The following is a 25157-nucleotide window of genomic DNA, read 5'->3' as shown; positions in this document are numbered from 1 at the left end:
ACGAAACATCTGATTTAACAACGCGTCATTTCTCCCGTCCTTTGTTGACTTAGAACCATAACGCTGGCAACGAGGCCCGGCGGGAGGCACACACCCGGCCGCGGGCAGAGGCCTGCCGTCGCTGCTCGGGGCTCTGCGCCCCCCACGCACTGCGAGGTCCGAGGCGTTCGAGGAAAGGGAGACCCTCGCAGCCTGGGCGGGCACCGAGGCGCACGACCTCGCGGCTCCGGGCAGGGCTTCCCGCGGGGCCGGGGCCGCCGCTGGCGTCGCAGCGGGCCTGCCCCGTCCCTGCCAGCAGGGCCGCGGTGAGCACCGGGGGAGGACTTGGAACCGGCCCGCCGGCACCGCTCGTTCCCTCTCGGGGCGGGATTCCCTGGCCGCCGGGGCTCGGCGGGCGCCGCAGCAGAGCGGGGAAGCCCCACGGGGCTGCGGGAGGCCGCGACCTGCCCGGCCCCGGCCCCGGCGCCTGCCCGCGGAGCGCTCGGAGGCAGCGGCAGCCCTCCCCGCCCCCGGCACACTCCAGGGAGCCGTTTCACACGGAATCACACGGGAGCGTCTCCCCCATCTGTGCAAGCCGAGGCACCCCCACCCCCACCTTCTCCTCAGTCCCGGCAGAGCCTCCCTGCCATTATGTTCCACCATCTCTTAGCCAGGCCGCTCCGCAGGCGGCCGAGGCAGCGCGGACCTTAGCCATGCCCGCCTGAGGCCGCCGGCCGGAGCAGCCGCGGCCGGGCCGCGGGGCCGCAGCAGGTGTGTTTGCATGGGGGTGCGGAGTTTGCATGCGGTGGGGGTCGCCTTCCTCCCGGCCCGGCTCCCGCCTCGCCTGCGCGCAGGCCCTGCCGCGCCGCGGGCAGCCTGCGGCAGAGCGGCCTGCCGGGCCTGCTCGGCTCGGGCCGCTCCGGAGCGGGGGCGCTGCGAGGGCGGCGGCTGCCGCCGGAGCCCCGCGGCCACCCGAGCACCGGGGCCGCCAGGGCCGGCGGCTTCGGGCCGGCTTGGCCTCGGGGGTGGGGGGGGGTGTCGCTCGGACGTGGCCACCCCGCCGCCTCCCCCACTCCCTCCCACGCTCGGCCGTTCTCCCCGCCACCTCCCCTCCCCAGGCCTCCCCAGCGCCTCGCGGGGGCCGTTCCTGCCGGGTCGGGCTCGATAGGGCCCGCTCGGGTAGGGCCGACCCTGGACCAGGGAGCCACCTGGCCCGGCGGGGGGGGCGCGGGCGCCGCGCTGAGGGGAGGGGGCTGCGGGCCGCTAGCGAGGTGCCCGGGGCCGCGGCGGCCCGCAGAGGCGGGAGCAGCCCGCCCGGGCTGAGGGGCTGAGGGAGGGCCGGCTGGAGCTGCCCGTGCAGAGAAGACGGGGCTGAGACAGCGGAAGAACATGGTCGTTTTCCCCAGAATGGGGTGGGGATGAGGGATGTGGAGAAAGTGCCAGATCCAGCTCTCTCCGCAGGGGAAGGGGGGGGTGAAGGGTTGTGCCCGAGACCTCTGCTAACAGTTACAGGTGCAGCCCGGAGAGCAGAGGGGCTGGTTGGTGTAGCCTAGCGTGGCAGCTGGCTTGGAGGAAAGCCTTGCTGAAGAGCCATCTCACAGCAGATCCCGGAGAGGATGGGGCTTGGCGTGTAGGCGGAGGTAGTTACTGGTTGTACCAGTGCAAGGGTGAGTAGCCAAAACAGGAGCGGGGTGAATAACGTCTCAGTTTGGGGTGACTGTCAGCCACACAGGAGGAAGGCCCTGGGTGGCAGAGGAAGAAGGGGGAGCGAGCCAGGAGCAAAGCTGCCATGGGCAAAGGTGGGTGCAGAGCCCTCCTCTGGAGGGACTTTGGCACCATAGGGAGCTGTGACCTTCATGAAGAATTGCCCCAGAGAGGGATGTAGGACCGAGCAAGCGGCTCTAATCAGCAGCCATCTTTGCGGGGTGGGAACCGCAGAGCTGTGTCCTGGCCTCCCCCACAGCTGTGGGGGTGGGAAGGCGGGGTGGGGGGGGCTGGTCAGGCATGGGTCTGCAGCTTGCTTTTCAGTGCCTCAAGGATAGTTGAATAGCAAAAAAAAAAAAAAAAATCAGCTCAGCAGCCAGCTCGGTGCTGCTAGGAGGGGGCAAAGGAACTATTTTGCAGGCATCTCGCTGCTGCGGAAATGGATTTCTTGAGGGGAGGGAGGTGCGTTTGTGGGTAATCTTTGTAGTAACGCTGTGCAGAGAAGAGAAAATGCCATTCAAGCGGCCCCAGATGCAGCGAGGAGTGGGGAGGGCGGATGGGAGAAGACCTTGATCGGCCACCCCACGGCCGTGGGCATGAGGGGGCAGATGTGACGTTGATCAGCAGCCACCCCTTGTGCTGTGGGGAGCAGAGAGGGGGGAGCGGTCCTTGGTTAGCAGTCTGTCTCCCAGTGCTGTGGCCGAGCCTGCCTGGTGCTGCAAGAGAGATCCTATGAGGATTTTTATTGCGGTCTCTTTGTTAGCTACAGACAGGCACGCACACACTCACAGCTTTCAGCCAGGTTGTGGGAGGTAAGTGGGGGAGGAGAGGAACGGAGCGTGTGGGGCGGCACTGGGGAGCAAGGGGGCTGCGTGGGCCGGGCACGAGGGGAGCAGGGGGACAGGGCTGCGGCCGTCCCCACCACCTCAGAAAAAAGAGCCCCGGCGATTTTCAGGGACTTGTTGGCAACTCAGCGAGGGTTGCCATAGCTTTTTATGTAGGGTGACCAGAACCGGCTGGAACTGGTTTGAGGCAGATCAGCTCCTGAACACAATGCAGTCACTGAGCTACTACAGTGGGATAGCTTCCTCCCTTCATGGCAGCCAAAAGCAGAGGAGCTTGCAGAAAGATACCATCCCAAAACAGTATGTGAATGCACACTTTAGACACACAGCACTGGTATGTGGCTAATATAGTCATAAAGGATTCTGTATGTGAATGTACATATTTGCAGTAACTGAGATTACTTTGGCTTTTCGTGCCTTTTTATGCTTAAGGAATGGGCAAGAGCTGAGATTTATGACCCTTATTAAAATATTTTTGCTTTGCAAGGGTGGGACACTGGTTATGCAGTCTATTTTAAAACTAAACTAAATAAAATTGATTGAATGATTTGTAATTGTTATGCTTGTGACTGAAGAATGCTGCTTTGCATGCTGTTTTATTTACAGGGTGCTGTCTTGTGGTTTTCTTCTTCAGGAGACGTTGGGGGGGGTTGCTATGCCTTTCTGTAAGGCCAAAAGGAAACAATATTGTTGTAGAATTGTGCATAAAAGCATTGCAAAGATGCTGTAAGGCATACTCGTTTTCCCTTTTTTTTTTTTTCTTCTCCTTGTAGGCCTATTGATTGGGGCTGCCTTTAACCCTTTCATATTTGCAGAGGTAATGCATCTGTGGCAGTAACTGAGCATTGGCTAAAAAAATCTTTCAGAGGTCAAGGTTCACAAGGTGAGATGTGGTGTTTTGGTATGACTATAACAATAGCATGAACATACATGCATGTGAAAAGTAAATCTGGCTCCTGATTGCACACTTGGCACATTAGTAAAGAGACAATTTTTTAAGTATTACTAAAGAAATGCTATTAACATCCTCCAGTTTTAATAGGATTAAAGTTATTATTTGTAAAGACTTACTGATATCTTGGCTAAATACAGTATTTTCATTGAAATATCTTATATCCAGATACAGATATTTTCACAATGTAGTGATACGGAATAGGCCTCTGAGTGACAATCATAAATTGTGGACCACATGGCAGTGAACAGTTCTGTGTTGTATTACAGCATTTACACATTCAGAATTTGCTGTCTAATTATTTAAAGGTTGCTTGTTTGGCCATATCTGAGTAACCTGAGACTTACTTCTGATTTCAGGTCTTCAGTGTTAAACATGTACTTAATATAGCCTATGTAGAAAAAAACCCATATAAAATAAATAGTATGGATGGTGTTTCTTAAACTGTTGTAACCCAGGGAGGATTTTGCAGCAGCCAAGAGGAAAGATGTATTTTAGAGGTTTGATGGAGCTCCAGTGGGTTATTAGTGGCATGAATTATAATATTGTGCAGTAATGAAATAAGAGTAGGAAACCGGATGGGCAGTGCATCAGCTCCTGAGGGATGACTACTTTTAACTCAAAGCAATGGATAATGGATAGGATTTTTTTTCCCTCTCATCTGAAAAATAAATGTGTACTTAAATTTGAGCTGGCATTTGTATCTTATACTGAAAGCTGAAGGATTCAGAGAGGGGGAGAGAGAAGGAAGCAGTAATGAATATAGCAAAGGGAAGAACAAAGGCTGTTAGAGCTTACACATTGGAACACTAAACATTTTGCCTTGGGGATTCTTTTGCTAGAACTGTTACTTCCTATAACAGGAAATCAGCAACTCTAGAATCTTAACCAGTATGATTTTTAAAAAAATCTGACCACTCCTGGCTGTGTTAGCTAGTTTGGTAGTCTACAATCAAGATAAACATGGAGGCATTGAAAATGTTCTGTTCTAGTGTGAAATGAGGGTCTTTTCCTCTGTGCTCAGCAGAATAAAGTAGACAGTCTTAAAAGCCTTGAGAGGTTGTGGATATTGGGTAAGTTGTATGGTGGCTGATGATAGACAGAGTGCCTGCATCAGAGTGACAATACAAGGGAACCGTTTTATTTCTGACTGCAGTAGATTACGTAAGGTATTTATATATTAATTGTAGAAAAGTGAAAATAACATGCTAATGTTTAGCCTGAAGTTATGGTTTTGTCGGTTTTAATGCAGCTACAATGTGTTGTTTCTCAGATTTGATAGGACAGTAAATAGCTTGTGTGGTAGAGCAAAATGCCTAACAGATCACTGGGCTGATTTCTGTTAGTATTTTTCATAGTTTGGATGCAGAGGCTCTATATTTGACTATAGACATCTGTAGCAAAATTATGCTGGCAAACATGAATTCTTGTTGCATGATAGGAATACTATCTATTGCTGATGCATGTTCTTTTCGAAGTGTCAGCTAAAATTCACGTTACATGAGAACACCGTTTAGTTTTTTGTTGTTTTTTTTTTTTTTTCTACCAGAATAGTAAGCAGTTTTAAAATTGTAAGTTCTTGAATTGTCACGGAATTCTGTGACATCTGTTTTGTTTGGATTTTTGAACATGTTCTCTACTATGAATTTTTATTTTTAGCAAAGGAGGTTTTGATTTTGCAGGGATTTTTGTAGGCTGTAAGATGAGAAACCTGAATAGATGCTGGAGTCCGCAGTGTTCTTGGTGAGTTTTATTTTTTTAGTCTAATATTATTTGTAAATGCTCTTCACCAGGAAATCTTGATTTTGCCCGTAGGCCAGCTTTCCAGCAGAAAATGATGCTTAATGCTGGAGGGTTGGTCCTCTGTATCAGCAATCATGCTCTCATTTTGCAATGAGGCTTGTCTTAGGTATATGATCTTGAGAATAAGGGTAATGATTTATCAAGTTCCAAGCCTCTTTTGAATGAATTAACTAAACGTGGTTTTCTTAGAAGTATGAACATGTGTTAAAATACAAATATGCATACAGATTGCTGGGAATATATGTTTAAAAAAAAAAAAACCAAAACTAAAACTTGACCCGAATGTTGTAGGGCCTGTTTGTTGCTAGTGTTGCACAGACGGGCCCTGCCTGTCTTGGAGTGCTCTCACCGAGATTGTCTGCAGCTGCTTCATGCTGTTTTTGAGTAAGAATTGCCATCCACTTAAAAAAGTACATTAAAGGAAATAGGCAGGAAGCAAGTGCCATTTAGAATGTGATTCAAATTTGCATTAAATTGGGAATCACAAAATTCTATTCATTATTGTTGCACATCTGAATCATTCACGTGTTAGTGTCCCAGCCCATTTTACATACAAAGTACAAAATTAAGCCATTTTTATAATTAATTTTTAAGTAGAGTGCAGAAAGAATGGTATGGGCATTTACCTGCTTTTCATGTATTCATCTCCATTTTAGGAGAAATTCAGGAAGTTGCTAGGCCCAAAACCTTAACTGGATCTCTCGATAAATACAGGTAGTTTTCATCTGGTCAGCTGTAAATAGAGGTGGTCTGCTCAGCTCCCTGTGATGTGGGAAAGGAGATACATGGCTCGTGTGTTGAAATGCCCCAGTTCGTTTTGCTAGCCAACGACTGATAGTAGTGAACTTTGAACCAGTTGCATGTGGTTCTCTTTAAACTGTGCTAGAGGTAGTTCAGTGGTGGTGTGGGAAGAGGAAATGGACAGACTTCAAATGTCGCTTCTCTTTCCCTTCCTGTTTTCTCCTGCCCAAAGAGAACTTGAGATACCCATTTTGGAAAAGAAAAAAAAAAAAAAAGTTACAAATGGAGGAGTTAGACTACAAGATGAGGCTTCTAAGGAGTCATAAACTACAAGCAATTCTATTTTGGCTGTCAAAAAATACCCATAGAAATTTGCTTAAGAAAACAAAAATTCTCAAGAACTGTCTTTACTTAATTATACCTATCGCAGGGGAAAATGGCTCATCTTTTAACAGGTCAGATAAGAAGGATCTGTAATCAGATGCAGGATGTAGTAGAGAAGAGGACAAAGACAGCTACCTGTTGTTTTATAATCAGTTATAGAGATGGATATGTTTTTAAAATGGTGGTAACATGCCTACAGTTGTAAAACAACTCAGATTCCTTTTGGGGATATCTTACTTGTTGGTTTGACGTGGCATGGCAATCTGTCATTGCAAAACTCAGCCGAGCGATATGCACAAATAGCACTTTGCCATACCTCGCATTAAGACTGAATAAGATACTCCTCTGCAGAGATCTTGTATTCCTAAGGCTCTAGACCTGAATCCATGGGCAAACTGATTGGAAAAAGTTCTGCCTGTATGAATTAACAGCACACAAGGCAACATAAATTCTCAAGTTTTAGTCTGGCTGCAACAGCATCTGCATTTGGTATGTGGAGATAAGTATCATCCTCGTGGCCTCTGAGGACTCACAAATTATTTTGTTTACCAGCAAAAGACAGTGTGCATACACATGAACTGTAGGCCTGTCTCTATGCCAGGTTACAACAATACACCATGAACATATCGTGAGTGCCACTCAGTATCTTTGTGACTCTTTTTTTTGCATGATTTCCATTTTCTCCTATCCCAAATGTAATTTGTCGCCATTGCTTTCATTCCTGGTGTATGTGATTTTGAACTTCCAAAATCTGTATGGAAGACACTCCTGAACTGAGACATTTAAAATATTGTAAACAATTATGACCAAACTGCACTTTAATTCATATCAACAGAATACATTTGGTAATGCATTGACTTTGGTGGTTTTATTGCTTGTTTGTTTTCAGCATTTGCTAGTTTAAAACAGCTCTTGCAGCCACTGTTTGGATTAACAGGCTTCTGTGGTATTCTAGAACTAGATGAATAAAAGTAGAATGGAGGAATGGGTTAGTTAAATAATTTTTTATACTTTTGTAAATATTTTAGCCATTATTCTAAAATAACGTTGTCTTTTTGTGTATAATATTGAACAATATTTTGGATTAATAGTTGAGAAAGGTTCCCATTCAGGTTTTTTTTCTTCCTTACGACATCTGGATTTGTTTATAGCATCTTAATCATGCAGCTCGCATGAAAGTAGATCAAAGTCAAATGTGAACTGGTACCGCCTGCTGTGGAAACAGGCCGCAGAGACAGCCTTGTAAATCACAACCGCTAGCTGAGCTTTGTGTAGCTTCTTACCCTGTCCCAATTCCAAAATGTTCTACCTGACCATGGCATGAGCTAGGATTGTGCTCTGGATCAGCAGCATATGGGCAGTGATTTGATAAGCTGCTGTAGCTTGCTTCGGTTTGATGGTACACTCTAAAAATGCGTTTAGATATTGTCATGAGTGGGTGGTAAGGCAAGTGAATGTGAGTAGGTCTGAATGCTAATTAATCGTTTAAATCCTTTTTACTGTGAGGGTGGTGAAATGCTGGAACCTGTTGCCTTGAGAGGTTTTGGGGTTTCCATCTTTGGATATACTCAAAACCTGACCGGACGACCTCCTGAGGGTCCTGCTATAGCTGTCCCAGCTTTGGGCAGAGAAGTTGGAGTTCCAGAGGTCCTTTTCAACCTCAGCTATTCTGAGATTCTGTGGAATGCCTGTTGAAAACTTCTTTGGGCTAGTAGCAAATAAATAAATCTTGAAATTCTGCTGAAACTGTTAGCAGCAAGGTTACTGTACTGAGTTAAAAAAAAAAAAGAAAAGCTACTGAAATACTGGGCTAATACTTATCCTCCAAAGTTTTTTTTGAGGGGGAGGAGGGAGGAAGAAAAGTAGTAGAATGTTCTCTGAGTAAGAGAAATCTGAATTTGCATTCTGGTTTTCATCGAGGTGTGTGCATGGAGACAAATTTGCTTTTCCTTTTTTTTTTTTTTTTTTTAAAGCAGATATATACAGTACATAATGTTGAAATATCAGATTGCTTGGTATAAATTTTAACTGTAAACCACCCCATACTTCATAAATATATTTACATAAGGACTGGCATGACTTTATTGATACTGTGGATGGTAAATGAGACCTTTATCTTAAGAAATCAAAATGCTGCCTATTTTGAAAGTTATATTTCTGGAAGCAGGAATCTGTCCGAGTTTTGCAACAGTAACAAGTCATGGGACCTTTGATAAGTGAAAAGGAACCTGTATTTTATGTGAATATGATAGGCATTGCTGATTGTGGTTAAAGTGGCCTCGTGCATATCCTACTTGCCTGCTGAGTGTTTCAAACCACACCAAGCTGTGATATGAGATGTGGTTCTCATTTCCTGAAGAAGGTTTGGTGGTTGAATTAGCATATTGCTTTTGTCTTTCCTTCAGATACCTAGCTTTCAAAGTAAATAATCAGAAGTGTTAGTCAGTCATATTTACTAATCTATGTTTAATAACTAATGAACTGCTCATAATCTGTGTATTAGGCTGATATTTGTCTAATGTTTAGATATATATTACTCTGATTCTGATTGAATCACTGAAGTCTTCTCTACCTGATGAAATTTCTTGGCATAACATTAGAGAAATTTTTTTAAAAAGTTTTTATGCTGGTTAGGCTGGTATTGCTCTCTGTGTAGGCATTTTGATCCAGAATGAGCATGATGTTATTTAGGCATCATTACTTACATTTAGAAGTGGAATAATTATACCAGATTATCAGAATTTTGTTCTGGAATAGCGTGTCTAACTGTGAATTTATACCAGTCCAACTATAACAGAATAATTATTATATATGGTTATACCAGAAGTATTCTTCCAGGATCAAGATATTAAGCTTGTGCTAGACACTGAAAAGTGGTGTCTCAATGCTCTTGTTTTCACAGTACCAAAAAGAATGCTGATTTTTCTTTGAAGGACATACAAAGGAAAGGATCTGTCCCCTAAAGAGTGAATGGTCCCCAACCGTACGTAGTACAAATGGAGATAAAAACTGTAGAAAGAGTTCAGGGAAACTAAAGGAAGGTAGTCACAAGAACATGAATTCTATAGGTAGATGAAAATTGGAGTTGTATTTTTTCCTGTTTCCTTAAATAGTAAACAGACTTGCTGCTGAGGGAAGCTTGAGTTGAGTAGTTGTTTGAACACAAGCATGGAGTTACATATTGTAAGTATAGACAGCTATGTGGGATTTGAAGGCAAAGGGTAGGAATTTAAATTTAATATGGTAGATGAGACAGTGCTAGTACAGACAGTTAAAGCAATTGCTTTAAGAGTCACCAGACTTGTGGTTGAGTTTTAATTGGGAAAGTATTGAAAAGGGAGGAGGATTATTTGTCATTGCTAGGCCTGGAAAGCTTGAAGTTGTTGTTGTACCGACAGACAAAAATCAGAGTTTTGAGTGGTTTGGAGATAGGACCTGTCTGGGAGCTGCCAGATGAATCTGTTTCTTTGTCTTCATTAGGCTGTTGAACTTCCCCAAAAGGGGTCTGGTTTGAGTGTTTACAATTGCTTAGCTTTACACCAAAAGACACCTTTTAATTTCAGCAGCAAGTTACTGGCAGCTTGGTCTGTGCCCCATCTGCAGCTGTCCTAAAGCCCAGGCTACAAGACAAATAATATTTAGAAAGTGAGAAAAAATTTTTTCTTCTGTATGTTTCTTTGCTCCCCCACCTTGGCAGAGTACATGAAAGGGAAGGTTGATTTGTTTTTCCTCTAATGGCTGGAGTCGTTCCTCCTGGAACAGTTATAGTTACAGGGCTTGAGGAGGAGTGACAAAAATTCCATGTGGTAAAACAAAACTGCCTTTATCAGTCCTTCAGAAGCAGTTATTTATTTCTAAGCCCTGATACTTCTTTGGTTGCTATTCATGTCACTGCATATTTGAGCCTTCCTCACATCTACACAAATAGTTGCTGTAAGAAAGCAGTATTTCAAAATGTTTTCTGAAATCCCCAATGATAGGGCAGGAGCTCATGGATGCATTACGTCTTGCAGATGTTTTCCCCTTTTTCTGGAGATCAGCCTTTTAAAATCTTTGAATACATCCTTAGGGTTTCCATCTTAGCAGCCAGATTATGAAGGCCCCAAAAGGTTTACAAGGACTTAACTATTTCTCATGGGTGTAGCATCAAATTCTTGTCCTGCTTGCTTCTTCTGCTATCAGTAGAGAGTTCTCATGGACTGGTTCTTGTTTTGACATAATTACCCAAGCGAGTGCTTCTGTGGAATGTGTTGTCAGATGAGCTGGAGTAAAAAGGCTAACCGGGAAAAGTAAGACAGTGGAACAGTCAAGGAGTATCTTCCTTTGGCTAAAAAGCTGTGCCATTTTCTTCATGCTGTTCATAGGAAGCACTTATTTCAGATGTGTTTCCAAAGAAGGAAGAATGTAGCAAGTCATGCACACCTGCTTCGAAAAAAAGCATGAACACAAACAAAACAATCTGGGTTTATCCTCCAGAACTTAATTCGCACCTTGTATTTTGTTAAGACATTGATGCACACATAGGGGTGGACGTTGTCGCCGAATTGATTAATGGAAATCATGAAGTAAATATATTCAGAGTCTGCTATCTTACGTTTTTAAGACTCACTGGTGTCTTCCCAGGAGTCCTAACATCCACCATCAAAAAACCAGAACCCAGAAGCATTGCAGCTCACTGCTCCATGGCTCTCTAGCTATGTAGTTCCTATTGGCCATATCCAGATTTTTCTTCCTTTTTCCTTACTTTTATCATTGAATAATCAGTAAACAAAGTAATGCTTGAATTTTTAAAGGAACTGATTTTCTTTAATAACTTTTCTCAAGTAATTCAAGCACCCTAAAGATCTTGCACATCTTGCAGACCTTACAACATCAGCAGACAGCCAAGTGGAGAGGCAGGAAGTGGAACTAGTCCATGGGAAGGAAAGGGAATGTTACAAAGGGAGACTGTCGTCTGAAAATACTACTTTGGACAGAGTCAGTAAATCTAAGAACTGACTCTTCGTGTGAGTACCCACAAAATTAGGGGTGTTTAATTTATTGTATCAGCTATCCATTTTTCTTCATAATACAGACTTCAAGTTAGCATTCCCTGTTTTGAGGTGAATTTTGTTTCTATTATTTAGAAACTAAAGATTTAAAAAATTCTATTTCAGACAAAGGTGTTTGAGGAGGTGGAAGTCTTGCAGGTTGTTTCTTTAAATATGTTTTTGTTCGTTTAGTTTGAGGAACGTGTCATTGATTACACGCCTTCTGTGCAGTTTCTCAGTTCAGTTCTGAAGGTCATCTTAATGGCAGCCCTCTGATGCTAGGTTTTTACACCTTTGTGTGTCTCTTTGGAGACACTGAGCTTTGATTTCAGCGGATTAAAAGCAGTTCTCGAAGAAATTCCAGTTCCTGGAAAATCACGATTTCCTAGGGAACCAGGAACTTGCCTCATTTCCTGTTCTGAAGTATTTACAGGCATCATGTTGGCCCAGAGAAGGGATAGGCTAACAGCTTGTCTGGCAGCCAAGGTGTCAGTTGATTTTGATCTTGCCTAAAAGGCAGAGTTTTATCCTTAAGGGAAGGAGTTACTGAAAGGTTTTCAGAGGGAAAGAAAGGGAGGAATGTGGCTTCAGAGTCCTGGCTCTGGTAGAAACATAGCTTATATACTGAATCTTAAAATTGAGTATTAGAATAGTGAGGAAGAGATGAATAAAATGTCCAGGTTACAACGTTGCTTTCTTGTTTACCACGACTGACCATGTCTTTTGTCCCTTTTGTTTAACTTAGATTGCTTTAAAAGTTTGAAGAATGGGAGAGGTTCTTCATAAGGGCAGCAGTAATTCTGGGTCCCCCATGCAGAACAAACCATTCCATTCTCATGTTCTGGTAGAGCATGGGAGTTGTTCCTTCTGCGTACACCTGAAAGACAGTTACGACTTTATGCAGTGTGCTCTTTATGGATAAATTTATGATCTTAGCTCTGCAGACCTCTTGGGATGATCTCTCAAAAGAATCCATTTGGAATGGGCCTAATGGAGTTTCTCAGTAAAGGACAGATGCATCTTCTCTGCTACACAGTTTTGCCTTGAACGTACTTGGATAAAATACTGTGTAAGTGGGCCTTTACTTAGTTCATTGCTGTTGCTAAATGTTAATTAAACGCCAGTATATGTAATTAGAGGAAGTTTTAGACTACGAAGACTTTCTAGTTCTTTTTGAGTGTATATAATAACTGTAAAAGGACACCTATGGACAAATGCACAGAGTGCAAATAATTAGTATCTTGAACAATGAAAAACTGTCGATCAAGACTTTGTATGGTTTTACATGGATTTGATATGCTTTGGTCTTGGGAATCTTCAGCTCTTAGGCGACCTTTGTAATTTTGATATTATGTGTATATATATTTTTGTATTTATTAGGTAACTGCCTTTATAATTGTGGTGAGTGTGATAATCATCTTGCTTTGGTATCAGAAGGTGTCTACTGCAATGTGTGCTGAATGCGATGGGTTAGCTTCTGATTATACTACAAGAGTTGAGCTGTACTGGTTGCTTGTCTAGTCTCTTCTTAAATCTTTATGTACATTTTATGCCAGTTACTAGTTTTAAATGCATGAGGGCTAGAAACCTGCTTTTGAATAAATGGATTTTAAAATTTTATAATTAAACAAATACACAATAAAACCAGAATTACCAGCATTATGAAGTCTTGATAATAAGCATTTACTATGATAAGCTACTATATATTGTCCATTAAGTAAAGGAATTATGAGTTAATTAAGAGAGTAAATCTTTTAGTTGCAGTGGTATACCCATATTTTCTAGGGAATCACGTGCTGAATTCAGCTCTGCAGAAGGACTTGGTGTAATGAAAATGAGTTAGTACTCGTGTGTATTCCAGTATCCTTGAGAAATTTCCCTCAGTTGCCTTTCTTAGAGTCTGTTATGACTTACGATTAGCCAGCATTGATGAATACGTAAGTCTTAGATTGTTGTCGAGCAAAGGGATTATGCCATTTTAATAAACTGCATCTTTCTGAGGAACAGTTAGTGTGCTGCCCATGTTGATAATGATATGCATAAAAATACGTATTTAAACATATATGCATTTTGATTAGTTTTTCTTAGCATTGTTACAGGTGAATTCAACAGTCAGCAAGTAGTTTCTCTCCAGACCTCGAGATAATGAGCTTAGATGAGGAGGAAGCGAGCTACTGAAGTTGTAGGATGCATCTCCATTGGCAAGTAGCTTCTGCCATGGGGCATGTAGCTTCTTGCTTACCTGAGTTAATATGAGGAGCCTGGAGAGCACTGTTGCAGTTAGTCACAGCATGGTTCTCTGATGGCCAATGTTAATTGATACTGGAAAACACTGACCTGTAGTAAGAATATTTTCCAGTCCTTTAGTGCTGATACAAAGGCAAGAGGTCAGACAGGTTGCTTCCTAAACAGGCACTTTCTAACAAGAACGCTTACTTGGTTAAGTATCTTTTTACATTTAATACTGACTTTGGACTGATAATTACTGAACTATGAAGATGTTAAAAACAGCTCTGTCACAACAACACAAATCATATCTGTGCATGGTTATGAAAGAGAATGAAAAGGTGTCTGTGCTTTCTGTAACTGATTTTGTTAGATCTCTACTCGTGATTACCCTGCACACCTGTGCATATTATTGGAGTGTCTGTGGAAAAAGGCAGATTTTGTAGTGGGATTTAAATCTAAAAGTATACTCTAAGTTAGTTTTTCTTTTTACACAGCATTTGTGAAGTTTCAGGTTTGAGCAGCCTGTTTGGTTTGGGAATTGGAAGAAAAAACCCCAACAGCAGAGGCCAATGATGAACAAAAAGCACAGAATCTGGAAAGTGTTATCTGTGAGGGGAAAGAAAACCTTAAAGATCTGGAATTGGTTAGCCTAAAAAGAAGACGATTGAAGGGAGATAATGGTCTTGGAGTAACGTGCTGTTGCAAAGGGGATGGGTGAATAGAACCACATGTAATTCATTCAGATTGCATCAAGAAAGATTCAGGTTATGCGGTAGGAAACATATAACAGCGAAAATTGGGAATGACTGGAATAAATTACATTGGAGGTTGTAGAATCTTTGCTATGGGAGGTCTTTAAAGTAGGTGAGACACCTGTCAGGAGTAGTGAAGGTACAGCAGATTTTTCATTAGAGCTGCTGAAGGAAAGTATTGTGAACACTGGGAGACACTTATTCCATAATTCTTACAAAGCAATTTAATTTATAGAAAACAGTACAACAGTCTTTAACTGCTAGTAGAAACACATTTGTTACCGTCTTCAAGAAGGCTCATCAGGTTGGTAATGTAAATATCAAGGAAAATCTAGACTTAGGAGGAATTTCAAGTGCCTCATATCATTTTCATGAAAGTCTAGGTATCTTGCCATAGTCATAGTGTATGTGTGAGGAAGGATTGTAGGAGAGGGGACAGGAAGACAGTCACTGAAGAGAAATTTGTGCCTAGAATGCGATGACTGGGTCACAGTCTGTGAAGTTGATGGATTACTGTAGCTCTTGGTATAATAATGTGACTGTACACTTGTACTGCAACACTGTTCTGTAATGTGTAGTTTCTGAAAATATTACTTCAGAAGTGAAATAACACCTTTTTGCATGGCATATTGGAATATACGCTTATTTTGTGTAAGACTCTGCTATTGGAGCTTAAAATACTGAGATGATGACTTTCTGCTTATTTTACAGATTTGCATACAATCAAATACATGACCATGGGGGATATGAAGACCCCAGATTTCGATGACCTTCTTGCAGCCTTTGACATACCAGACATGGTTGATCCAAAAGCAGCTATTGAATCTGGACATGATGACCATGAAAGCCACATAAAACAAAATGCTCACCCAGATGAAGATTCTCATGCCCCATCATCATCTGATGTTGGTGTGAGTGTCATTGTGAAAAATGTGCGTACTATTGATTCTTCTGAAGGAGTGGACAAGGATGGCCACCATTCTGCAGGCAATGGCTTGCATAATGGCTTTCTAACATCATCAGCTCTTGATAGTTACAGTAAAGATGAAGGGAAGTCACTTAAAGATGATGGGTCAGCCTCTGAGACTACACTGAAGGATTCAGGTTTCAACCAGTTTAGCCCAATATCAAGTGCTGAAGAATTTGATGATGATGAAAAAATTGAGGTGGATGACCCTCCAGATAAAGAGGAGATGCGTGCAAATTTCAGAGCAAATGTCTTGGCAGGATCTGTATCTCAGCAGGAATATGAAAAACTAAAGGCACTTGGAGGGGAAAACTTGATTAAATCTGGAATACCGGTTTCGATTAGTGTAGATAAAAATAAAGTTGCTAAACGAGAGACAGAGTCAAACTCTATGAATTTAAGTGTCTATGAGCCTTTTAAAGCTCGAAAAACAGAGGAGAAATTACTAAAAGACAATTCTGAGAAGCTTCTTGAAAACAGGGTACTTGATGGAAAATTGAGTACTGAAAAAAGTGAAACAAATCTTGGCAGCATTTCACAGTCCAAAGCAAAGTCATCAGCAAAGCTTTCTTCATGCATTGCTGCAATTGCAGCACTGAGTGCTAAAAAGGCAGCTACAGATACCAGTAAAGATTTACAGCCTAATTCAAGAGAATCTTCTCCATTACCAAAAGACATGAGTGAGAGTCCCCGGGCTATTGAAAAATCACCTGAATCTCAGAGTCTCATTGATGGTGCTAAAAAGCCATCTGTCAAACCACCTGATAGTCCCAGAAGTATATCGAGTGAAAACAGTAGCAAAGGGTCTCCATCTTCTCCTGCAGGGTCAACACCAGCAATCCCTAAAGTTCGCATAAAAACCATCAAGACTTCTTCTGGGGAGATCAAGAGAACTGTTACTAGAGTGTTGCCAGAAGTTGATTTGGACTCTGGTAAAAAGCCAGAGCAGACTGCTTCTATGGTAACTTCCATGACATCCCTCCTGTCCTCACCAACCTCTGCTGCTGTTCTTTCCTCTCCTCCTAGAGCTCCTCTCCAGTCCACAGTTGTCACCAATGCAGTCACATCTGCAGAACTTGCACCAAAACAGGTCACTATCAAACCTGTGGCTACTGCCTTTCTCCCCGTTTCAGCAGTTAAAACAGCAGGTTCACAAGTTATTAATTTGAAGCTTGCTAACAATACTACAGTGAAAGCCACTGTAATATCTGCTGCTTCAGTGCAGAGTGCCAGTAGCGCCATTATAAAAGCTGCCAATGCTATACAACAGCAGACTGTTGTGGTGCCAGCATCAAGCCTTGCCAGTGCTAAACTTGTGCCAAAGACAGTCCATCTTGCCAACCTTAATCTTCTGCCTCAAGGTGCTCAAACCACCTCTGAACTCCGCCAAGTGCTAACAAAACCTCAGCAACAAATAAAGCAGGCAATAATTTCTGCAGCAGCCTCACAGCCTTCTAAAAAAGTGTCTCGAGTCCAGGTGGTGTCATCTCTACAAAGCTCTGTAGTGGAAGCCTTCAATAAGGTGCTGAGTAGTGTCAATCCCGTACCAGTTTACATCCCGAACCTCAGTCCCCCTGCCAATGCCGGAATAACGTTACCAACACGAGGTTACAAGTGTTTGGAGTGTGGCGACTCATTTGCTCTTGAGAAGAGCCTGACTCAGCATTATGACAGGAGAAGTGTGCGAATTGAAGTGACGTGTAATCATTGTACAAAGAATTTAGTTTTCTACAATAAATGCAGTCTTCTTTCCCATGCTCGTGGTCACAAGGAAAAAGGAGTTGTAATGCAGTGTTCACACCTGATTTTAAAACCAGTCCCAGCAGATCAAATGATAGCATCTCCTTCGAGCAATACTGCTACATCTATGCTTCAAAGCCCTGTGGGAGTTGGCACGCATACTGTAACAAAGATACAGTCTGGCATAACTGGGACAGTAATATCAGCCCCAGCAAGTACACCTGTCATTCCAGCTATGCCACTAGACGAAGATCCGTCAAAACTCTGTAGACATAGTCTAAAGTGTTTGGAGTGTAATGAAGTTTTCCAAGATGAGACATCTCTTGCAACTCATTTCCAGCAGGCTGCAGACACAAGTGGACAAGTAGAGTATCATATGTTTAAATTCCAATGTTTCATCTATAAGCCTAGGAGACTTTGGATATGTTTTTACTTTCATTTAGATGTTAATTATCTGAACCTCCATGATTAAAAGTATAAATGAAAACCACAAAAAAATCTTGCAAGCACTTACATAGTGAATGTCAACATTTTTTTAAATAAGAGTTTTCTTAGAATTTTTTTAGGCCCTGAAGTCTGAAACTTGCACTGTATAATTTTACTAAAATTTAGCATGAGCTTTCTTACAGCTGAACATTATACTACTGAAATGAATAATGGTCTTTACTGAAAATTTTTAATGATTCTTTCTGTGCTTTGGAATTTGAGTATCCTGTGGAATCCACTTAATTGGCACCCTCATTAACAGCCCACCTATTCAATCTGAACGATACGTTTAAGTGATTCATTCTTGATTTGTCTTCAGTTTTTATTACTTTCATATAGCACCATAAGTGAGCTAGGCATTCCTCTTACCTACAGGGACTCTAGGCAATGAACAAATGGCACACTGATTCTATCGAAAGGATATGCGTGCTGTTTTCTTCAGGTCCTTCTTAAACAGAAGCGAAAAGTGGTGTTCACTAGCATGCATTTCTTGCTGTGTGACCATTTGTTTGTGTTGGTTTTCCTTTCCTCTTACAGTTGCTAATGAGTTAAGCTTGCAAACCATTTAGAAATTCTTCACTAATGTATGTGGTCTAATCTGAAAGAAACACGTCATTCAATAAAAGTTAATATTAATCAGTGTGCGATGTATTTTATAATCCTATAAGAGTTAAGATTATTAATTAAATTATAGAGTTGGATTTCTGTTGGGGCGTGCCAATTAAAAGGGATTCTGGTGTGTTTCAAAGCGTTCAGTTGAGCTTGGTGTTGCAGCTTCTTGCTATGTGGGAAGCTGAAAACCTGCAAACATGCTCAAACTGATCAAGACAGGATTGTCTCAGGAATATTCCTGGGAATCACACAGCAACATGCAGGATAAATGTTTTAAGTCCTGCAGTTAGGAAAAAAAATGCACTAGTCATGGAAAAGCAGACAGGTTCCTGTCAGAATCTGTTTATTAAACTTAAAACCTGTTCTGTGGCCGTGAAGCAGTCACGCTGTGCCCACCACTACGGATAGTGATGTAAAGAGATTGGAATGTGGAATTGATCTTGAGCATATGGATTATGTGGCTCTGCCTCAGCTCCTACTTTACTAACTGGCTAGCGGAATTAGGCTGAAATTGCCTGGATTCTTAGTGAAATGCCATGTGAGTGAATTTCAGTTTGTAAGATACTACAGATGTGCATACCTAAAGTGAGTTTATTTAAGCTTTTTGTCAGAAAGAACTAGGAGAATGTATTCCATCCTCAGATCTTGCTGCAATTTTGAACAGTATCTAATGGCTGACCATGGGTATGTCCTGCACCAGCTCTTGAGTTTCCTAATACTCAGTAATTGTTTTTTTATCCAACTCCTTTGCTGGTGCTTATTGGTGTTAGATTTACCTTTTTTCCCATAATAGATCCATTAGTTATAATTTGGTGTGAGAAGATCCAGTAGTCTTGTGAAAACCCCGTTGTTCTTGATGCTATAAAGTCAAGCAATTAAGAAGGCACCAAGATAAAGCAAGTGGATGAGAGGCAGGCAAATATACTGAGAATAGGTTGGGAGGATCAGGCAAGGATAAAATGAAAAACAGAGAGGAGCAAAGATAGAGAAGTGATGTACTCGCTCTCTGTGGGGGCCATTTTGCATGGACAGGTAAACTAAACAGATTTGTAGAAACACCTTTTCCCATTTCCTGCTACCTCTGTCTGGTACTTTTGCCCTGTGGCTGCTGAGTTTGCTCTCTATGCATGTCCTGTTAGATACTGTTTACCCTGGTGATCTACTACAGGAAAGCAACTGAGGTCTTCATAGAATGTCAAAATACAGCTGCAGTTAGGTGGAAAGATAAGTATGGGTACACAGATATGCTGTTCAGGGAGGAAAGCTCATGAAGGTACAGAAAACAGCATTGCCTGCTACCTATCAATGTGTCTGCGTCTCTTGTTGGAAACTTGCTCTCTCTTAAGAGCTGATGTATGAACAAGGTCTTAATACCTGCTTACTAGGCCATGGATTTCCAGGTAAAAAAAAACCAAAAACCAAAAACAAGACGAAAAAATGAAACCAAAAAACACAGCCTTGTTGCTGCAAAGCACTGGAGGAAAAGCAGCTATTTTCCTGTTGTTCCATATTAAGAGAACACTCTCAATAAACATAGTTTTAAATGTTCTTTGTTGAAATCATCTAATTTTAAAGGGGATTTCAGTTAGTTAAATATTTTTCTTAGTCCTTATTCATATATCAAGCAGCAGTTTTCAATTCTGTGCTGGTTGTTTTTTTTATGTTGCATTTTATCGTGTACTGTAGTGTTGTAGCTATACCTGAATGCCCACCATAGTAACTGTTTAACTGAACAGTTGCTTTAGTGAAAGCAATACATCCTGCCGCCTTTTTGTTATCTTTTTGGCCATTTTTTGTCCCAAGCATTGCTGCAAGGGTAGTGTTTGCTGAAGAAAGACTCTGCATAGGCATTTATTAATAAATCTAGTACCTCTTCATTATATGTTACCCCTTGAAAAGCTTGGACAAGCAATGATCTGACTTCTGTTTTCTTTCTTAGTGCTTGGCACTGGCTTTTTGATGTAAAATTACCGTTATTTTGCATGGAAGGAGACAGGAAGGTTAGATGAAATGGATATTTTAACTTTGGAAGGAAGGAAGAAAGAATAAAAATAAATATTTGGAATTTGCAAACAAATAATAGGGAAAAAGGTTACTATTTGCAGCTTACCCTTCTTTCTAGTGCCCACCTAATTGCTTTTGAAATGGAAATTGTGTACTGTTTTATGTTTTCAATGAGTCTAAGCAATAAGTAGCTGTTACTTCCTGTTCTTAAACTCCTGTTATGAAGGAAGAATGTTTCTTTTAAAATAAACAATAGTAAAACAGCCCCAGCAATTAAAAGATGCCTCTTATAAAGTTGTTACCTTTCTGCAATATTTTACTTCCATTAATGTTCCTGTTAAAGGGAATGGGACCACTCACTGACAGGTTTCATGGCTGAGTGAAACCATCATGTATTTACTGGGGGAAAAAAAAGTAGCAATCCTGGGCTAATTAATGTTAATGTTCATCTTGTTTACAGATAAAAGTGTATAGCTCCCATGGAAACTACATAGCTCATTTCCCTTCATACTCATAGTTCTTGTGTATCTTTATTTTCCACCTCCACCATTTTTTCTTCTAACCCTTTTTTTTCTGAAACTTTGACTTCAAATGCAGGCAGGTGATGATTTTCACAAACTGTGTTTTATTTTGGTATGGGTTGGAATGAGAGAACTGGAAGTTAATGCCACCTTAAGCCCAAAATAAAATGGTAAGCAAACATGCTGAATTTCAGAATTTCACAGTAGATTCTTCTTGTTCTACTGTAGTCAGTTACAATTAAACATTTTACTGTACTCATCAAAATAGCAAACCAGTGGCCTTAACAAATAGCATTATTGGCATTTCGTGTCAGTCTGAGTTATTAGCATTACAGATGAATCTTGCAGGCTGCTTGCTGCAAAATCAGAGATACACACTTGGTTGGGGTTGGAATGTTGTATGACTCTTCTGTGGTGTAGGATCCCACTTTCCTGTTGTAGTGCTGCAGACAAAAGGCTTTGGAAGGACCATGAAAACCCCGTATGTTTCTCTTACTGGAATAAGAAGTTCTGTTTTGCTGTTTTCTTACATAATCCAGTAATACCCCAGATTCTCTAGTATTATATTGTTGCTTATTAATACATAAACGGCAAAAGATACATTTTTAGGAATGGCGCTGAAGCCAAGTAAATGTGACAAGCACATTTTAAGTAGAGTTATGGTTAGTCAGGATTTTGCCTTTAAGCCTGAGCCGAAGATGAAGTTAACATCCCAAAGCAGTTCTGTTCAGTGTTGGAGGGCTTGAGTCAGTGGCTCCAGCCATAGCTGTTTGGTTAATTGAGGACAATTATTTGGCATTTCAAAGTGAATATTTATATGTGTCTGAACACAATTTCAGACTTGCTGTGTCACAAAGGCTCTTAGGCTGATAGTTCCAAAGCCCACAGATAGTTAACCTCAGGCAGAGCTTTCTGCAAGGGCAGTAAATGTATCCATGCTATCTACTTAGAGCATCTATCTTTTAGGCTGGCAGTAGTGCTAATATTGAACCTGAATTTGAGTAATGGTAGATTTTCTTTGCTTGACTTCCTCTATTTTAATGTTTTGCATTTCACCATTTTGCTGCCGTCAGGACATTCGAGAACTGTTTGGTTGGAGACTGTTTTCAAACGTATCAGGCCACCATATTCACAAAGTAAACATTAAAAGTGAAAATACACTCCTTTCTTCTGTGTGTGTGACCACAAGATATTTCATGTTAATATTTCTACTTAAAAGTTACTGTTTTTAAGAGTCAAAGTATTTGCTTGCACCCTCAGAAAAGGCATTTAGATTAAGCTCTTTTGGAAAAAGAATAAAAATGAAGTGTACAGATTGTAAAACAACAATATACTTGTTCTTAGAATATCAGTAATACTGTAAAAATGCTGAGGCAATTAAGAAGTTACTTTAGACCTTGATATTAACCAGTGTTCTATTTAAAAAAAAAATCCTTTTTTGCAGTGTCTGTAAAGGCTTTTTCCTTCTTTCTTTGGAGTTAATGTCTGTCTCCTGTTGTTTAAATGGGAACAGGTTATTTTTTTTTTTACTGGCATAGTTGCCAATACTAATAAGTCAGACTCCTGTGAAAACTCCTATGAAAACACTGTACTATTTCTTCTACGGTGGTAGCTTTGATTCTGCTATTATATGATCTGGATATTACTGGTTTTTAAGAGAGATGTAAAGGAGAGTTGCCTAAATTGGAAGAATGGGGTGACTTTTTAGTAAGAAACTGTTACTTCTCAATTATTTATTTCAGGATTTCTTCATATGTGGGTTAGTAAAGAATTTATAATGCGGCTCTGGAGATCTCGTTCAATATTCTTGCAAAACGTACACATCACTACATCTGCAAGACTCTCAAAGATAACATTTCTAAAAATACGCAGATCTCATGTTAAAAAAAATACCTGTGCAATGAAGGAGTCTTGGTTTTGTTTCTAAATCTTCATAATTCACTGCTAAGATTCATAAGTCCCAAGTCATAATAATTTGAAACGCCTTACAAAGCAGAGTCTTACAAAATAGAGTTAAAAGTCCTGTTCTGCAAAGACTTGTATTTGTGCTTGACTTTGAGACCATGAGTGTTTCTGCTGAAGTCAGCGAAGCAGCTTCTGTGATGAAAGTTAAACAGAAGCATAGCTCCATAGAGGATGCCAGCTACCTGCTTAGAGATTTGAGAGATGTATTGTAAATGAAACATTTTCTGGAATGCTTTTACAGATTTGGCTCTATGTGCCCTCCAGTGATGGAGAGCAACTGTGAGCAGAAGTGAAGCCTGTTTACAGCTGGGCTCCATCATTTGCATTTCATCCCAAAAATGGCACAAAGCACCCAAGGAATGTCAGATTTGGCATATGGTAAACATGTAGTTGAAGATTTTTATTATTTTTGTGCAACAAAATACAAGAAGAGACTTAGTTTAGTAAGTTACTCCTGCATGTGGAAACATTGTCCTCCAAAGAAAAACCCTGTAAATATTTTACATATCTCTAGCTTTTACTGAGATGCAGAGTATGTTAATATAATGCAGATGTGGTATTCTAGCCTGAGAAATAGGTTTTGAAATTATTTGTGCACTTTCTGCCTGGTAATATTCCATTTAATTGGTACTATGGATATTACCATAAGAATTCATCAGGAGTAAGGATTGAAGAAAGTGAAGATAGCATATTTGGTGGGTTTGGGACTTCTACTGTATCTGGCGCACCAATTTAAAACCGTAAGGTTTGCTTCTCAGGTTGTACTTAGGCCTCTTGCACTATTAAGGTAATGTTGTGAGGCACCTAAGCAAAACTTACATAAACCAACATGCATCTCCCATGGTCAGTGGTATATGAAGAGCTTTGTGTCAGAATGGCCTGGAATGCCAATATGTCTGTTGCCACTATCTGCCAACTCTGTCGTACAAGATTTATCAGCAGGGCCTGCATTTAGTACTTTCCTACTTCTTTTGGTTCATATCACAGTCATAACATTTAACCTTTTATTTGATATATTAGTGTGTTTGACAGAAGATGTTACGTATAGCTGAACCAAACCTTTTGTTTCATTTATTTTGGTTTATCGTTTAGAAGACATGCAATATCTGCCAGATGCTGCTTCCTAACCAGTGCAGTTTTGCATCACACCAGAGAATTCATCAGCATAAATCTCCATACACGTGTCCTGAATGTGGAGCAATCTGCAGATCTGTCCACTTCCAGACTCATGTCACTAAGAACTGCCTGCATTATACCCGAAGAGTTGGTTTTCGGTCAGTATAATGATTACTTTTGTTGTCAATTTATGTATAATTTATGCTTTTAAAAGTAGTTTTCCATTTTCATAAGCATTGTTTGTAGAATACAGCTTCACGGGTTTAAGGTTGTCATAGCAACAGTGCTATTAGTACTACAAATTTTGGAATAAATACCACATTAGGATTCTGCTTTGTTTTGGGCATCCACTTTTGTATGTTATTAAATCAGAATATTAGCTAATCTCATCCAGCCATAAAATGTCAGATTCAGGACTTCACAGTTTATAAGGTAGAGAGAATTCAGATGTATTTTCTTAGTTTCAGGTTCTTAAAAAAACCTCTTGAGTTTTTTCAAAACATTGAATTTTAGATTGTTCTCACTGGTAGAACAGTCATTTTCAGTATTTACTGCCAGGATTTATTATCAAGATGCTGGTGGATGTATTGCACCTATCTGGTTGCTCTCTTTTCTGTGGGAAGTCAAGACTCATCAGCTCTACATTGCTTGAAAATTACCCTTCTGATTCAAATAGCCTGGTCTTTTGGTTCTTCTCTATTGCTCTTCAGTTTCCCTTCTATTCCTGTTTCCCTGTAATGGCAACTCATTGAGAAATGGAGATCAGAGGCATTTCATGGAAGTGTTAAGTTTTGAAAGGCTTGGAAAATTATCTTAGACTTTTACTCACGCTAAATGGCAGGCAGCACAGCAAGGGATCAGAAGAGCAACCTGTACAGCCAACCTTTGCTCAGCACTCCTAAAATATTTCCACTTTACCCTGTCTGACTGGAGAAGGGTGATTTGGAATCTTACCAGTGGGCAGCTTCTTCCCCCTTAAGGTGCCACAGGTTCATTTGCTAGGATGGCTGTGAATTCTTCTGCTAAGGGAAGAAAGCATTTTTACTGCATCAAACCAGCTGTTGCAAGCTGTTTTGAGATTGAATCCATGGCCTGACTCCACTCTCAACTCTTTACAGTTCTTTGGGTTCTTTGGGTTCTTCTCTTTTGTTCTTCCATGCAGTAGACTGTCTTGCCCTACGTTTCTTACATCTGTTACCTCCACTCTCCTTTCCTCTAGTCTGTGTCTCTTGGGTTTGTACACCGATTCAACTTCAGGGACTCCTAGTCTGCACCAGTAACACCAGAAGACTCATAAATTCTTCACTGTGAATCTAAACTAAAGTTG

The 25157-nt window shown here is 41.2% G+C and overlaps 1 protein-coding gene across 12 annotated transcripts in view; it reads left to right on the top strand.

Moving 5' to 3' along the window:
* Positions 1 to 312: 312 nt before the first annotated feature.
* The window catches only part of ZNF532 (zinc finger protein 532), a 51193-nt gene continuing 26348 nt past the window's right edge, over positions 313 to 25157 (top strand). Inside the window, exons 1-6 of one of the 12 annotated variants that reach the window (XM_075077823.1) lie at positions 1426 to 1646; positions 3302 to 3411; positions 8385 to 9391; positions 11270 to 11414; positions 15131 to 17490; positions 23807 to 23988. In XM_075077823.1, coding sequence (XP_074933924.1) covers positions 11324 to 11414; positions 15131 to 17490; positions 23807 to 23988 — 2633 coding nt within the window. In that variant the 5' untranslated portion in view covers positions 1426 to 1646; positions 3302 to 3411; positions 8385 to 9391; positions 11270 to 11323. The other 11 variants (XM_075077827.1, XM_075077825.1, XM_075077824.1 and 8 more) reach the window with 11 other exon arrangements.

This window comes from Phalacrocorax aristotelis, chromosome W (assembly GCF_949628215.1).
Source record: "Phalacrocorax aristotelis chromosome W, bGulAri2.1, whole genome shotgun sequence".
Taxonomy (NCBI): Eukaryota; Metazoa; Chordata; class Aves; order Suliformes; family Phalacrocoracidae; genus Phalacrocorax; species Phalacrocorax aristotelis.
Note: the sequence above shows the minus strand (reverse complement) of the source record. Positions and strands in the feature narration are given on the sequence as shown.